Source organism: Sander vitreus, chromosome 5 (assembly GCF_031162955.1).
Source record: "Sander vitreus isolate 19-12246 chromosome 5, sanVit1, whole genome shotgun sequence".
In the NCBI taxonomy this organism is placed as follows: Eukaryota; Metazoa; Chordata; class Actinopteri; order Perciformes; family Percidae; genus Sander; species Sander vitreus.
The window spans coordinates 26395673-26409443 of NC_135859.1; the positions used below are offsets into that span (position 1 = coordinate 26395673).

General features: G+C 39.0%; 1 protein-coding gene across 1 annotated transcript; it reads right to left on the bottom strand.

Annotated features, from left to right (window-relative positions):
* Window positions 1-77: 77 nt before the first annotated feature.
* Window positions 78-10197, bottom strand: krt1-c5 (keratin, type 1, gene c5). The gene is made up of 9 exons (XM_078251286.1): window positions 10095-10197; window positions 8852-9246; window positions 7560-7642; window positions 6073-6229; window positions 4595-4759; window positions 4350-4475; window positions 3155-3372; window positions 2215-2240; window positions 78-1301 (listed from the first exon to the last, which is right to left on the bottom strand). Exons 2-9 carry the CDS (start codon window positions 9236-9238, stop codon window positions 1186-1188), a joined length of 1278 nt encoding a protein of 425 aa, XP_078107412.1. The 5' UTR covers window positions 9239-9246; window positions 10095-10197; the 3' UTR covers window positions 78-1185.
* Between the last annotated feature and the right edge of the window lie 3574 nt (window positions 10198-13771).

Consider the following 13771-nt stretch of genomic DNA (forward strand, 5'->3'; position numbering starts at 1 on the left):
AGTCTAAGTTTCAGTTTAAGCTAATAATCTCTCTAAAAATGAACAGGGACACACATATTTTTAAACACTGTGTTTTATTGACACTATACAGATGCTTTGGTTGGTTTGTGTAAGTTTCTAAAATACAACTACAGCTCATTACATTACTCCCATAACTATTTCACAGTGAAACTATCACATAGATACAAGATATGCGCAAGATGAAGACATTTTCCAAAAGCTTCAGTAAGTGTTAAAGAAAAAGGTTGACATTTTTTTAAATACTTAAATTATTTGCTTTCATGCCAAGACTTAGATAACAAAGACTCTCATGTCTATGTACTAAATATGAAGCTAAAGCCAGCAGCTGGTTAGCTTAGCTTAGCAAAAAGACTTTTTTTCACTTTATTTTCTGTTTGAGTCAAACAAAGCAGATATAACATGTTAATTAGTGACCTTTGGAGATGCTGGTAGTGTTGGACAGAGCCGGGCTAGCTGTATCCCCATTTCCAGTCTTTATGCTAAGCTAAGATGAGCAACAAACTTCATATTTACTATACAGACATAAGAGTGGTATCAATCTTCTCATCTAACACTGCAAGAAAGTAAATGTATTTCCTAAAAATACAAAGTATTTCTTAAAATCCAAACAATTTTGAAAGTTCATTCTTGACGTTGAAAACAGCAGTTTGACTGAAAAAATACAGACCCACTAGCTTTTTCCAGATGTTTCACATTTTGATGACAACTGAAGCAAACTCCATCTGCTCGGGATGACTGTGAGGTGGTTAAAAGTCAGAGAAAAAGCTACAGTAGTTAGACCTTGAGTTGAGATTTAGTTTTGTTGGATCAAATGAGGTTAATGTTTTATTATCAAAGACCCAGCACAATCAACAGATACATCTTTGTAGATTTTATTATCACACAGATTATTTTTCTCATTACATCTCGATATTGAGTTTCTTCTTCCATTTCAGTGATATTATATGTACAGACAAATATCATGTTGCTGAAAATGACTATTATATTTCAGGTTGAAGTATTATTTCATTTCCATTTTAGTCTATTGTTTGGCAAGCTGAAGGCATTAAAACATGACATAAAATAAGAAAGATAACAAGAAGGTTGTGGTGAAATTTAAACCACAGCCGGCAGGCACTTTGAGTTTATGAAACATCACTGCTTCTTCTCTTCACACACTTTGGCTCATTTTTTGCGCTCCTCGATTTGCTCCACCTCACTGGACTCATCCACCACCTTGCCGTTGATCATGGTCTGGGTGACAACTTTTACAATCTTCCTGGTCCTTACATCGGGGTCTTCTGTGACACAGAATTAAACCAGAGTTTTTCAAAAAAACACTTTGATCTTTCTTGTCTAGACCAGCACTTAAAAATAACATAACGGTAATCTAATAACAATACAATGTCTGTAGTATTATTTTGCCATATTAAGGTTATGAGGCTGCACCGTAATGTAATATTTTAACAACTTTGGCCATCAATACCCTCAATTGTAACCTAATGTCAGTAAACTACTTTTGTTGACCGAGTTTATGCCAAAAAATACAAAAGGGATGAAAAAGAGAAGAGATCGAATGTCGGTGAATCCAACTTTCACTGTGCGAGTCATTATTTGCTTGGTGCTGTTTTTTGTTAACTCTTATCAGATCCTGTGTTGATATCGAGCAACCACGCCCAAGGACTGAATTTATGTGGGCAAAATAGAAGAGTCTGCAAAACTTAGGAAAGGATCGGATTCTCCTGCAGCATGTTGTTGACTGTAGAATTATGAGATAGGTACAATCCAAGAGTAGCGGAGACCAATATTAGGGCCTGTTACAGACAGAAAATACAATAGTAGGCCACTACAGTAGAAAACAGGTGCTGCAGGAGCATGCAGGAGCATCCAATCCTTTCCTAAGTTTTACAGAATCCCTTTTATGCACATGAATTCTGTCCTTGTTTGGTTTGGTTAATTGATACCCACACAGGATCTAATAAGAGTGAAAAATAGAAGTTATCAAAAACAATCTCTTCTCTTTTTCATCCTTTTTGTATTTCTAACAACAAGCCACTGCTAACCAACTCAAGTGGTTTTTCGACAAGTAACCTCCGACCAGATTTATAACACAACCATGTGAATAAGGGTGTAGAGAAGACTTTATACAAATAATCCTTGCAGTACACATTTGGTCCTTGATGGCATTCAGTAAATAAAATAATCTGAACTTACTTTTAGGAGGAGGTGTTTCTTTCACCCTGTAGGACAAAACGATATGACAACATTAAATCAATGTCAATCCAAAAGAGCAAGCATAGAGCTAACCATACATGTTCACTCAATATCTGATGCAAGTAGGACACTTTAAAGAAATACGCTTATTCTCTTTGTTGGCGAGAGTTAGATGAGAAGATTGAGCTCGGCTTAGCATAAAGACCTTACCGGACAGTCATGTAAGTGGTAATGATTGCTTTATCTAATTACTTAGTAAAACCCTGTATTCACCTGGTTTTGAAATCCATCAAGGTATAAAATAGCAGGCAGCACAGGAACAAAAACCCCCAACACATCACCGATAGTACAAAACGCATAATCCACTCTAGGTGGTTTCTGTGACATGAGAAATACTTTGAATGAGTATGTAGTTCCACTCACAGTTGAGTAGGCGGCCCTTAATGTGTACCAGGATGAATATGCATGCACAATGCTATAAGAATGTGGTCATATGTGGCCTAAACCATCTCTGAATGTGGTCGGTTCCCAATGCATCCTGGGTGCATTCACACCTGTACTTAGAGCTGTCCACTTGTGATTGGATCACTCAGGATGGATTTTAATACCAGGTGGAAACAGGGTAAGTAAGTGTATTCTACATCCCTAAATGACCAACTACTACATGTAGGGTGTACAATACATGCATAGTCAGGATAACGACAAACAACATGTACTCCTATGTAGCAAAAAGCAATACTAGTTAATACTCAAAGACTAATAATGCATAAATAACTACCAACAGGTATCAATAAGTGTAAAATACTATCTTTACAGTTCTCTTCTGGATTCTATGGTGGTATTTTGGCACTAGAAAAAAAACATGCAAACACATTTACACTGAAATTCTTGCTTGAAAAGATGAAAAGGTATTGGTTGTGGTTTCCCAGCTCTCACTTACATTTCCTCCCCCTCCAGCAGCCTCCTGTAGGTGGCAATCTCCATCTCCAGGTTCTGTTTGATGCGCAGCAGCTGTTCATAATCTGTCTTGTTGCGCTGCATGTCCAAACGCAGGTGAGACAGCTCATCCTCCAGCTGGGTCAGTGTGCTCTGAAGATTGTCCATCTCCACTGAGTACTTGTGCCCCGTTTCCCCCAGGTTTCCTTCCAACACACCTACCTGTTAACAGAGCATGCAGGTAACGTTCAGTGCTTATCACATTACACATAGTCATTGTTATTATAAAAGTATTCATGCAGCTTTAAAGCTATAGTGCGTAGTTTCTGTCTGTTTCATGAGGAATTCTAAGTAATGACAACAAAACTGTCGGCACATCCACGTGATACAAGCCTTCCGTGATCGCGCACAGCCCATACCCCTCCTCCACGCAGTTGCTAGTAGCCAAGGAGGACACGGAGGATTAAAAAAACATGATGGACTCTTCAGACGAGGTAATTATTTTCGCTTGATTTTCTGTGCGGGAAAGTTGCTGGACGACACAATTTTCGGAATGAAACGGGCGTTCCATAATATAAAAAAAGTTATGCACTAAAGCTTTAAATGGTAGAATAGTCTAAAGGTAAACACTGATGTGGCCTTAAGGTACCCTGTGGAGTTTTTACCACCCAGTATTGTTTTGTACTGTATGTTTACCTATTGAGCTCATCCATCATCCAGCCCCATCACCACTCAACCAGAGACACTAGAGACTGTCAGCGCCATAATATCTCTGCATTCAATACTGTGTGCTCATTATTTGGCAAACATCCATGAGCTATATTTTCGTCCACTGAACAGCTCCATATGCTGATGTTTGACCTGTGTTCACATGTAGCAGAGACACATTGGCTTGTTTGGCTCTACTCTACGTCTTATCACACTGATTGATTACTGGAGCAGAAGGAAATTGCAGTGTACATTGTTCCGCTAAAAGCTTTGTTGACAAGGAGAAAACAGCTGTAATCTATAGATAACATGTCTAACATGTGTGCAGAAGAGAAGAGGGAGGGGCTGAGCTCTTGATTTATCCCTGCAAGAAAAAGACTTTGCTGAGGCTATTTGGTATTTGACTGAGAGGTTAAGTATTATTCCTGAAGAAACATGTGAGTACATGTTCGGGCTACACCCCTGTAACATGTGTTTATGCAGTAATGTACCTGCTTCCGAAGACTGTTGAGTTCGACCTCCAGAGCCTGCAGGAAACGTCGTCGCTCGCTGAACTCACTTTGGGCACAACGCAAAGCCTCGTTGCTTTCTTTGACCTCCGACTGCACTGCTTCCAACTGGAGACACACACATCAAAATAATGCATAGTGTAATGTACAGTATGTAGTGTATAATACCACAAAAAGCATGTATTAATACAATGAAAAAATAAGAACAGATTTGTGCAGTGACGGACTTTCTTGAGGTACCAGGTCTCGGCCTCATCCTTGTTCTTGCGAGCAATGCCCTCATACTGGACCCTCAGCTCAGCCATGATGGCCCCCAGATCAGGACCCTGAGCTGCATCCACCTCCACAGTCACCTGCTCGTTGGCCAGACGAGACTTAATTGCATTCATCTCCTGTGATCATTTAAAGAGGGGGAAGGCAAAGCAGTGTTTAATGCTGCAACATCTTATAGTGTCCAACTCACACCCTGGACAACTCTCAGGCTGTCTGTTAACATCTGAATTTGGCGGTGTCTAACTTATCTACTACCCAGTGGTGGAAGAAGTATTCAGAGCCTTTACTTTTAGTAAAAGTAAAGGTAAATACTACACTATAACAATACTTCAGTACTTTCACTTACGTGGGATTTTGAATGCAGGACTTTAAGTATTATCAGAAAAATGTAGGCCTACTTAAAGTATCAAATTGAAAGTAGGCTACTCATTATACAAAAAAGAGGCTTATTTGATGGTGTTTGATTTATTATTATTATTATTATTATATATTATTATCAATATGATTAAGTCCTGCAAACCTCATTTTAATAAAACAAGTGAAAGATAGTAAGGATATTTAAAAATAGTCTAAGGTATTTCTGTAGCTTGAATCAAGAAAGAATATTACAGTTTGCTACAATAGAATTATGAAAATATATTGTTTTAGAAAATGCCTGAAACATTAGTTAATTGGCATTAAAAACAGGTTGGAATGCTCTTACAGCCCTACAGTCACAAAATAAGACATTAAAGTGCTCAGTTAAGGACTGAAGTTATTCAATAAGCATTGAAAAATGCATCATATTTATATATATATTTTTGTTTATATTTTTAAGTAAAATCTTAGTATGCAAGATAACTAGTAACTTTAAGTGTCAACAAGTGAAGACTAAAGAACAATATTTCTGTGTTTTAAGCATTTTTGTTTTTACAACCAGTTTGTAATGCAGCTTCAATCCTGCAACTTTAATTGTTCCTGATTAACTCCTTCTTTTTTCTTTTTACATGTTTTGATCGTCTCAGCGTGTACAAGATACGTATTCAACACAAAAAACTCCATTGTCTTTAGTCAAGTCTTCAGTCCACATCCTGGATACCACACCTTACAGTCTAAACACACATAATCCCAGTGGCTGGATGGGCTCAAATACTTGTGTGTGTTGTGTACATGGGTGTTGTCTTGCTATTTTGAAGCATTGTGTCTACAAGGAAAAAGGGTTTGAGCGTACACTTAACATTATCATATTTCAGATACTAAAACCTTCTACTACTATGTTGCTGATATGATATGCTTGAAACTGGTTTTTGTGCAGCTTTAGAGAACCCACTGTGCTTCAAATACATCTTATATTTAAACAAGACTACTCTTGACAACTTGTAAAATGATTATCTTGATGAGTCAACACTCATTGATCATATCTGACTTGACCTTCTTCTAGAGGGAATCTCACCTCATCGTGATTCTTCTTGAGGAAGTAGAGCTCCTCCTTCAGGCTGTCCAGGTCTCCTCGCAGAGTGGCGATGAGCTGGTCGTGGTCAGACTTTGCTCTCTTCAGAGCCTGACAGTCCCTCTCCACCGACTGGCACAAGGTGGCCTCTGCCTCCCATCTGCAGGAAAAACACAGTGGAGGATTCAAACAAGAAGAATGGACGCAACACTAGTCTCAGTTATTGCATCTCATGTATTTTCATTCCATGTCGGACATGGTTAACATAAATCTCTGCAGATTTTACAATACCCCAAAAGGTAATTCAATACAAAATGTAAGCATCCTTAAAAAATGTATGTATGTGTGGATGAAAAAAAAATTCCATCTACTGCAATATTTATAAGATTTGTAAGCCTTTTTGGAAACTGTAATTTGGAAAAAGTCATCTTGATTTAAGGATTACTTACTATCTTTCCCCACAATAGTTTCAATCACATCTTAAAGCCTTCAATCCTTTGAAAATGTTTTTGTCAAACAATGTTAATTCATGTTATTTTTACAATATATGGATATATGTCACTTCCTACTGCCATTTTTTGTTGGATTAGAAATAGACTCGTAAGTTATATGTGACTATATGAATATTCTTCGATCCAAATGTGCAAAAGAGTTTGTCAAGATATTGGAAATACCTTTATTAAAACAACAGAAACCCATCTGTTTTATCGGCGGTGGAAAAAGTTCTCAGATTGTTCACTTGAGATAAAAAAATGAATACCACACTGTAGAAATACTTCATTCATCAAAAGTGTAAAGTATTATCAGCAAAATATAGTATATTATAGTAAAAAAATATTATAATTTATTGTAGCTACTATACTATATTATTATAGCATAAAATGGAAATACTCAAGTAAAGTACAAGTAACTTGAAATTGTACTGTACTTAATAACTTTCCACCATTGATGATTATAGATTAGAGACATAAACTGGAGGTAGTGCAACTCGCGCAAACAAGCACAGGATTCATAAAAGCGCTCATGAAATAGTCACGGAATGGATGCACACGTGTGAAAAATAAAATGCAATGTCATGCAAAGATCTGCATGTGAGGTACACGTGCACTTTGCTACTAAAACCATAAATCACTGCCAATTGATGTATCACTCCTTCACATCAGGCCACAGAACATACCATCAACACACTGTGAAAAACATAAGCAGTGGGTGGGTGTTTTCTGACTCCACCATCTTTCCTTTACCAGCTCCACTTTGCCAACTCTGGACTTCAGTAACTGACGATGTCTCTCTGACCTGCGCAATCTATCACATCCTTTGCTCCCTGATGGCAATCTTTGTCTCCTGCGAGTGCCTGAGCACCGTGGGAATGGGCCTTCTATTTCGCAGCCTGACATAAAGGTCATTTATTCACATTGCTCTGCAGTCTGGCGCTCCCATGTGAACACTCACAGGCAAGTACAAGAAAGGAATCTCTGTGTGACACTCACTTGATTCTGAAGTCATCGGCTGCCAGCTTGGCATTATCAATCTCCAGCATGATACGGGCGTTCTCCAACGTCTTCTTTCTCACCTGAGTAGGGAACATGGTGGAAAGTTGATGAAGATCTAGCATCAAGTTTTACAGATTATATGCACTTTTTAGATTATTTTTTTTGGGGCTTTTCCACCTTTAATGGATAGGACAGCTAGGTGAGAAAGGGGAGAGAGAGGGGGAAGACATGCAGGAAATCGTCACAGGTCGGACTCGAACCCTGGACCTCTGCGTCGAGGCATAAACCTCTATGTATATGTGCAGTTGGTAGAGCAGGTGCATGCGCCTGCTCATTCAACTGAGCCAACCCGGCCATGATATGCACTTTTTATACTGTAAGTGTGCTGGTTTATTTACTGTAAAAACATACATGGTCTGACTAAAAAACCCAGAACATTCAAATCCATCTGGCTGCAGGAGCTTTGTGTTCCAGTTCTCATCACTGCCTTCAACTAAGTACCTTATTAAAAAGATGGACCCTTTTAAAGGCGCTCTAAGCGATGTTGGGTGACGTCACTTCTTGTTGACGTTTAGCTCGCTCCTCCCTCCACCTCATCCTGAACACTGTTTGTTTGTTATGTTATGTTTCGTGCTGCAGGTTGGCGCAGTTTGTTGTTGTTGCCGTTTGTGGAGCCTGGGCTGTCTACGGAGATCTCGTTTTTTTACAGTGTGTCCTGGGGACAGGCTGCTAGCGGATAGTGAGGAGATGTTTGCTGTATGTGACAAAAAATGTTGTAGCCTAAAAAACGCGTGACATCGCTTAGAGCACCTTTAAACAACTGCAAATTATCCCATGTGTCAATATGCAAAAATTGTCATTTCGCTGCCTTCAGCGGCTTTGCTGGTTAATGTCGAGAAAGTTACATTTCTGCTGTATCAAACAACCCTATACATATTTCTTGCATTTGACTCTTTAAGGTGCTTCAAGAAAGTGTATGGGCATCCCAATATGATATCAGGTGAGTAGGTAAAAAGGCGAACACAATCTGAAGAAAAAAAGGCACCTGCACACTGAAAAGATGCATTATGTAAAAGTACCATTACTGTACAATGTTTCAACATTACATTTTCATATTCAATATGTGACTAAGAAGATTTATATATAGACTTTACCTGATTTAACATAGGTGTTAATCTTAGGTCGAGCCCATCAACTACATCAACATGTACACATTAAAATCACTGGGGTGAAATCAAATGCTCCCTGAAAGATATTTGAGTTCTTAATTCTGTTCTACAAACACTGACCTCCTGCCCGATGGCATGTGCCTGGGCCATGAGCCCCTCGATGTCATGCCCTTTTGGAGCCTTCTCCAGCATGAGCTGCTTGATCTTCATCTCCAGTTCAGCGTTGGACCTCTCCAGCGAGCGCACCTTGTCCAGGTAGTTGGCCAGCCGGTCGTTCAGGCCCTGCATGGTCTCCTTCCCGCTGGCGGAGCCACTGAGGCCGTTGAAGGAGAGGCTGGAGCCCAGCATGTTGAGGCCATTGCCCATTGAGAGGGAGCGGGACAGAGACAGCGTGCCGATGGAGACGGGAGGCTTTGAGCGGATGCTGCGTCCGCTGTCCCTCACAGACATGCTGGAGAAGGAGGGCTGACGCACCGAGTAGCTGCGCACAGAGTGTGTGGAGGCCATGGTGTCCACTGCGGAAGATCAAGATGAAAGTTGAATCAGTGCTCTTATGAAGCTACATGTCTGCTAATCTACAAGTACAGATACAACTTTTGTTTCAATGTGCAGGACAAAATCAGAAACCTTGGCTTTAAGTATGCATTTGACTGATTATTGCAGCAGACAAGAATGAACAGAAAAGAAGTTCAAGAATTAACTTTTAATCAACTTTTAAATCAACATGGACAAAAAGTCCTCAAAGTGCTCAAAAAAGAGACAGCATTGCGGCATTGTTTTGTTTCTCTTTTTAGTCGTTTTGCATCTCTTCATGCTAGTTTTGTATCCGCAGTTTTGTGTCTCTCTGTCATGTTATGCATATTTGTGGCCACTTACCATCTCTGCAGTAATTTTGTGTCTCTTTGTGGTCTTTTTGTTTCTGTCTGTAGTGTGTCTCTTAGTAATTGTTTTGCATCTATCCTTTATTTTGCATCTGTAGTTATTTTGCATCTCTGTAGTTGTTTTGTGTCTTTTTGCAGGCATTTGATTGACTTTCAAACAAGAAATGTTTACAGTCACTTTAAACGTAGGTTCGTTCAGTAATCCATCTCTCAGGACAGCTACCAAATGGGCCTTGTGGTGAGTCAATTGACTGATGTTGGTTAAACTACAAGTGCTAAATATTAAGCATGATGTTTCTGTTCTTGTTATTTAAACAGTACATAGAACAATATAGAGGATCTAATAGATTTCAAGAATAGCGTCAGAATAGCTGTGAAATTTAAATCTGCTTGAAATTTGAAAACCTTGTCGCTCATTCTGTGACATAAAGTCATTGATTTGATGAGTAAAATCAAAGGAGAAAGGACAGCATAGTACTTACATCAAGCTCAGTTCTTCAATAGGTCTTCTGTTGTGCTGCTCGGTCGGGTTTCAATCCTGATGGTGCGAGTGACCGTTGTTTGTTGCTGGACCAGATTTTCACAGGTGAGTTTGGATGGACTTTTGGATGGGTGGAGCCACTGTTGGTATGTCCAACCCATAGATTGTAGCAACAAGGAGGAGGATGCAACTTGACACCTTGATGATGAGTGGAAAAAAGAACTGTGGTGCACATAAACTAAACAAGTCGGCATCAACTTTTTAAATGCAGTTTATTGTCTGCAGCATTGCAAGTTTGCAAACAGCAGCTGTACGTTGGGACACTTGATTCATTTCCTGTAACAGAAAAACACACACTGACTTTTAGAGCTACAGTATATTGGCCTCATACGTCCAAACAGTGACATCAACTTCCTCAGGTCTTCGTCTGATCTGTAAGGTGAAACTGGGAGGACAAACTGGTGTAACTGGCTAGCAGGGCTGGAAACAGGCACCCTGCTGTCTTTACCGTGATCCCATTGAGTGTGGATACAATGCACTCTGAGCGATGTGAGAATCTGGCTTCACCTGAGGACAGCCCGGCGGGAGGAAGCAGGAACAATGGAGGGACAGAATGAAAAGAAAGTGAAGACCCCTGAGAAATGCAAGGCGTAGGCCCGGCTGAACTAGAAACCCGGTTTACACACACAGACAGAAACACGCCATTTTGTAAAGGTCAACTACGTATCTCTTAGTCCTCTCTTACTGTTATAGAGTATGGGGTCTCCTGTTGCTGTATTGTAACATTCCTCTGGTGAACATTATTCTCTCTGTATAGGATCAGATCACACAGTGACACACACACACACACACACACACACACACACACACACACACACACACACACACACACACACACACACACACACACACACACACACTAAAACAACACTGAAAAAGGACGACAATGATCTCCAAGGTGTTGAGATCATTCACATGATCAAACCCAGACTTTAACAGCAAATAAAGGAGGAGAAAATGTTATTTCAGGGTTGAAAGCTGGTTAATTAGATTATTGGACTGTTTAGTGTGAACAGTTGCTTTGTGCAGATTGTAATCTGAATACAGAAGTGTTCACCTGTACGGTTTCTGACACAATAAACATAATAATAACATGAATGTCATAAGGTTGAATAAAGTCCAACAAAGTTCTAACAAAAAGTCCTGTTACTGTAATTGCTGGACTATTGTGCTGGATTGCATAACATTGTATAGGTGTTTGTAGCAATGCAAACAGCTCTAAAACATTATTATCAAATACATACTGCAGAAAAACATGTTATTACATACTAAAAACATACATCCTTTTTCAAATGAAATATATAGGGGTTATGATTATTACCATATATAGCCATGGTTTTCAACTAAGCCACCATATTAGGATTCAGCATGGATGTACTGCCATCTTGTGGGTACAAAAAGAGCTGCAGAATTGAATGATTACTATGGGCTCATTACTAAGGAACCTCTTTTCACTTACTTTAACAGTTCCTTTGATTCAACATTAAAATAAAACCATTGTTACTGCAGCTTGTAGCATATCTTTGGTTCAATTGTACTGCTACTGTCAGGATATAGCAGTTTCAGCAATGATAAAGTATTTTTTTTTATAAAAGTCATTGAGCCTTTAATGCATAAATAATTATAAGTCAACAATATAATAGGATTGTGAAATTGAGTATATGCATAATAAGCATTTTTACTTTTTGTACTTTAAATATATTTTCAAACTAAAATTAAAATTAAGAATGCAGGATTTTTACTAACAGTAACTGTGGTATTGTCACTTTTACTTAAAGTACTCATATTATGAGGCTTTTTCCCTTTCCTTTATTGTGTTATATATCCTTTTGTGCATGTATTAGGTTTACAAAGTGAAAAGCCCACAGTCCACCCCAAAGGGACTTACCATCTTCCAGAGAAAACCCTGTTCACCAACTGCTCCAAACAGCTCTATTGTAGTCCAGCCTTTACTACCGTGACAAACACTAGTCACTTTGTAACACATATTATAATGCTGCGTTATTATGGAACCCATGCAAATTCTAGGAGGGACCCGCCCTTCAATAGCATTCACATGCTACTATTGGCCAGGCATCGATGCTTACACAAGGTAACGGATTTGTTCAGGTCCTATCCTCTGACCAATTGGTTAATCTAACCTTAACCACTTGAGGTCAATGCCTAACCCCAACCAATCGGGGTGTGGCACGCCCTCATATGCTGCAACTACAACTGACTGGCTAGTAGTGACCTGACCTAGTTACTGTGCATGTGCGACTCCGAACAAAGATGGAACAGAAGTGTGATGCCTCACTCAGTAGCTAAAACAGTGAGCTCAACACATAATGTGCAGTACAACAAAAAATATAGTGTTTTTTGAAAATTAAATCACATAAACCTATTCTGGTACACCCTCTAAATAAAATGAGCATAATATGAGCACTTTAAGTAAAATATCTGAGTACTTCTTCCACCACTGTTCATATTTGTTCTTGTTAAGATAAATATTGAATGAAATATCTATTCCTGCACTTTGACCATCTGAGAATATGTACACTATGGAAACCTGATCTTTCAGCGTGTTGTAGTGCCACCATTTGTTCCTAACATGCAGCAAAACAGGCATTTCTACCTCCAACATGCCTCAGGAGAGTGATTTATATCCTGCTACAGCTTCATATGAATCAAACTAAAGTGCTGTGATATTTCAAAAAATGTTGTCATCTCCCCCAAAATAAACACATTCTGGGAACCTGCTGTGGAGTCCTGTGTTTATTTTTGCATAGCGCTTGGTTGGCCATCAGCCTGGGTAAAGTGAATCATATGTTTCAGCTATTTCCTTGCTTTTCGTCAGCCTTCTTTCTGCTCTCGTGTGCTACTGTAAATGTCATAGTTTATACATTAAAAAAAGTTTCTTTGTTTATTTCTCTGAATTTCTATAGCATACTATGTACTGACTGACCCATAGTCCAAAGTCGATTACATTCATTTTGCTTTATATTGGCTTTGTTTGGAAACTTGATACTGAATCCAGTTGTGTGGAGCTTTTATAGCCAGGGTTAAATGGTAGGCCTGTGCAATATCCACATTTAAGCAAAACACCCTGAGCCACAAAGTAAATTCATTGTGGTCCAGTTTGCCTGAAAAAAGGACATTTTGCCTAAAAATGTTCACTCATGTAGTGTTAACCCTACCACTGTTGTTTGTTGGCGTGGTCCTGCTCTGAAGCCTCAGATAGTCTAGTTCTGAACAACAAATTTAGTCAGGCTTTAGTCTGAAAGGAGTTCAATTGCTGGTTTTCTCTCCTGTGTCAACAAACAGCTGATGGATGGTGTTACATTTAGAGATGATGCTTCCAGAAATAAGTAGCTGTTGTCGGAGGAAAACAACAAAACTATGCATTTTGAAGCTGGATGAAGTTTACAAGTAATTAAAAACTAAACTAACCATTGACCTAAATGAGTTTAGAGTTCATTCTTCAAAATTCAGAGCAATATTTGAAACAAGAGGTCCTTGATTCGGACAGGACGTGGACAAAAACCCTCTTCGCATTCTAGCCTAGTCGTTTTATTGGCTGCATATTGATGGTTGATTTTATCAGTTGTAGCTAGCATATTCTGTGTCAAATGGCAAGGT

Coding starts and splice junctions, on each gene's coding strand:
- krt1-c5 (XM_078251286.1), bottom strand. CDS start 9,238: ATGGCCTCCACACACTCTGTGCGCAGCTACTCGGTGCGTCAGCCCTCC. Junction 7,643..8,851: donor CACATGCCATCGGGCAGGAG/GTCAGTGTTTGT, acceptor TTCCCTACTCAG/GTGAGAAAGAAGACGTTGGA. Junction 4,760..6,072: donor TCAAGAAGAATCACGATGAG/GTGAGATTCCCT, acceptor AAATGATCACAG/GAGATGAATGCAATTAAGTC.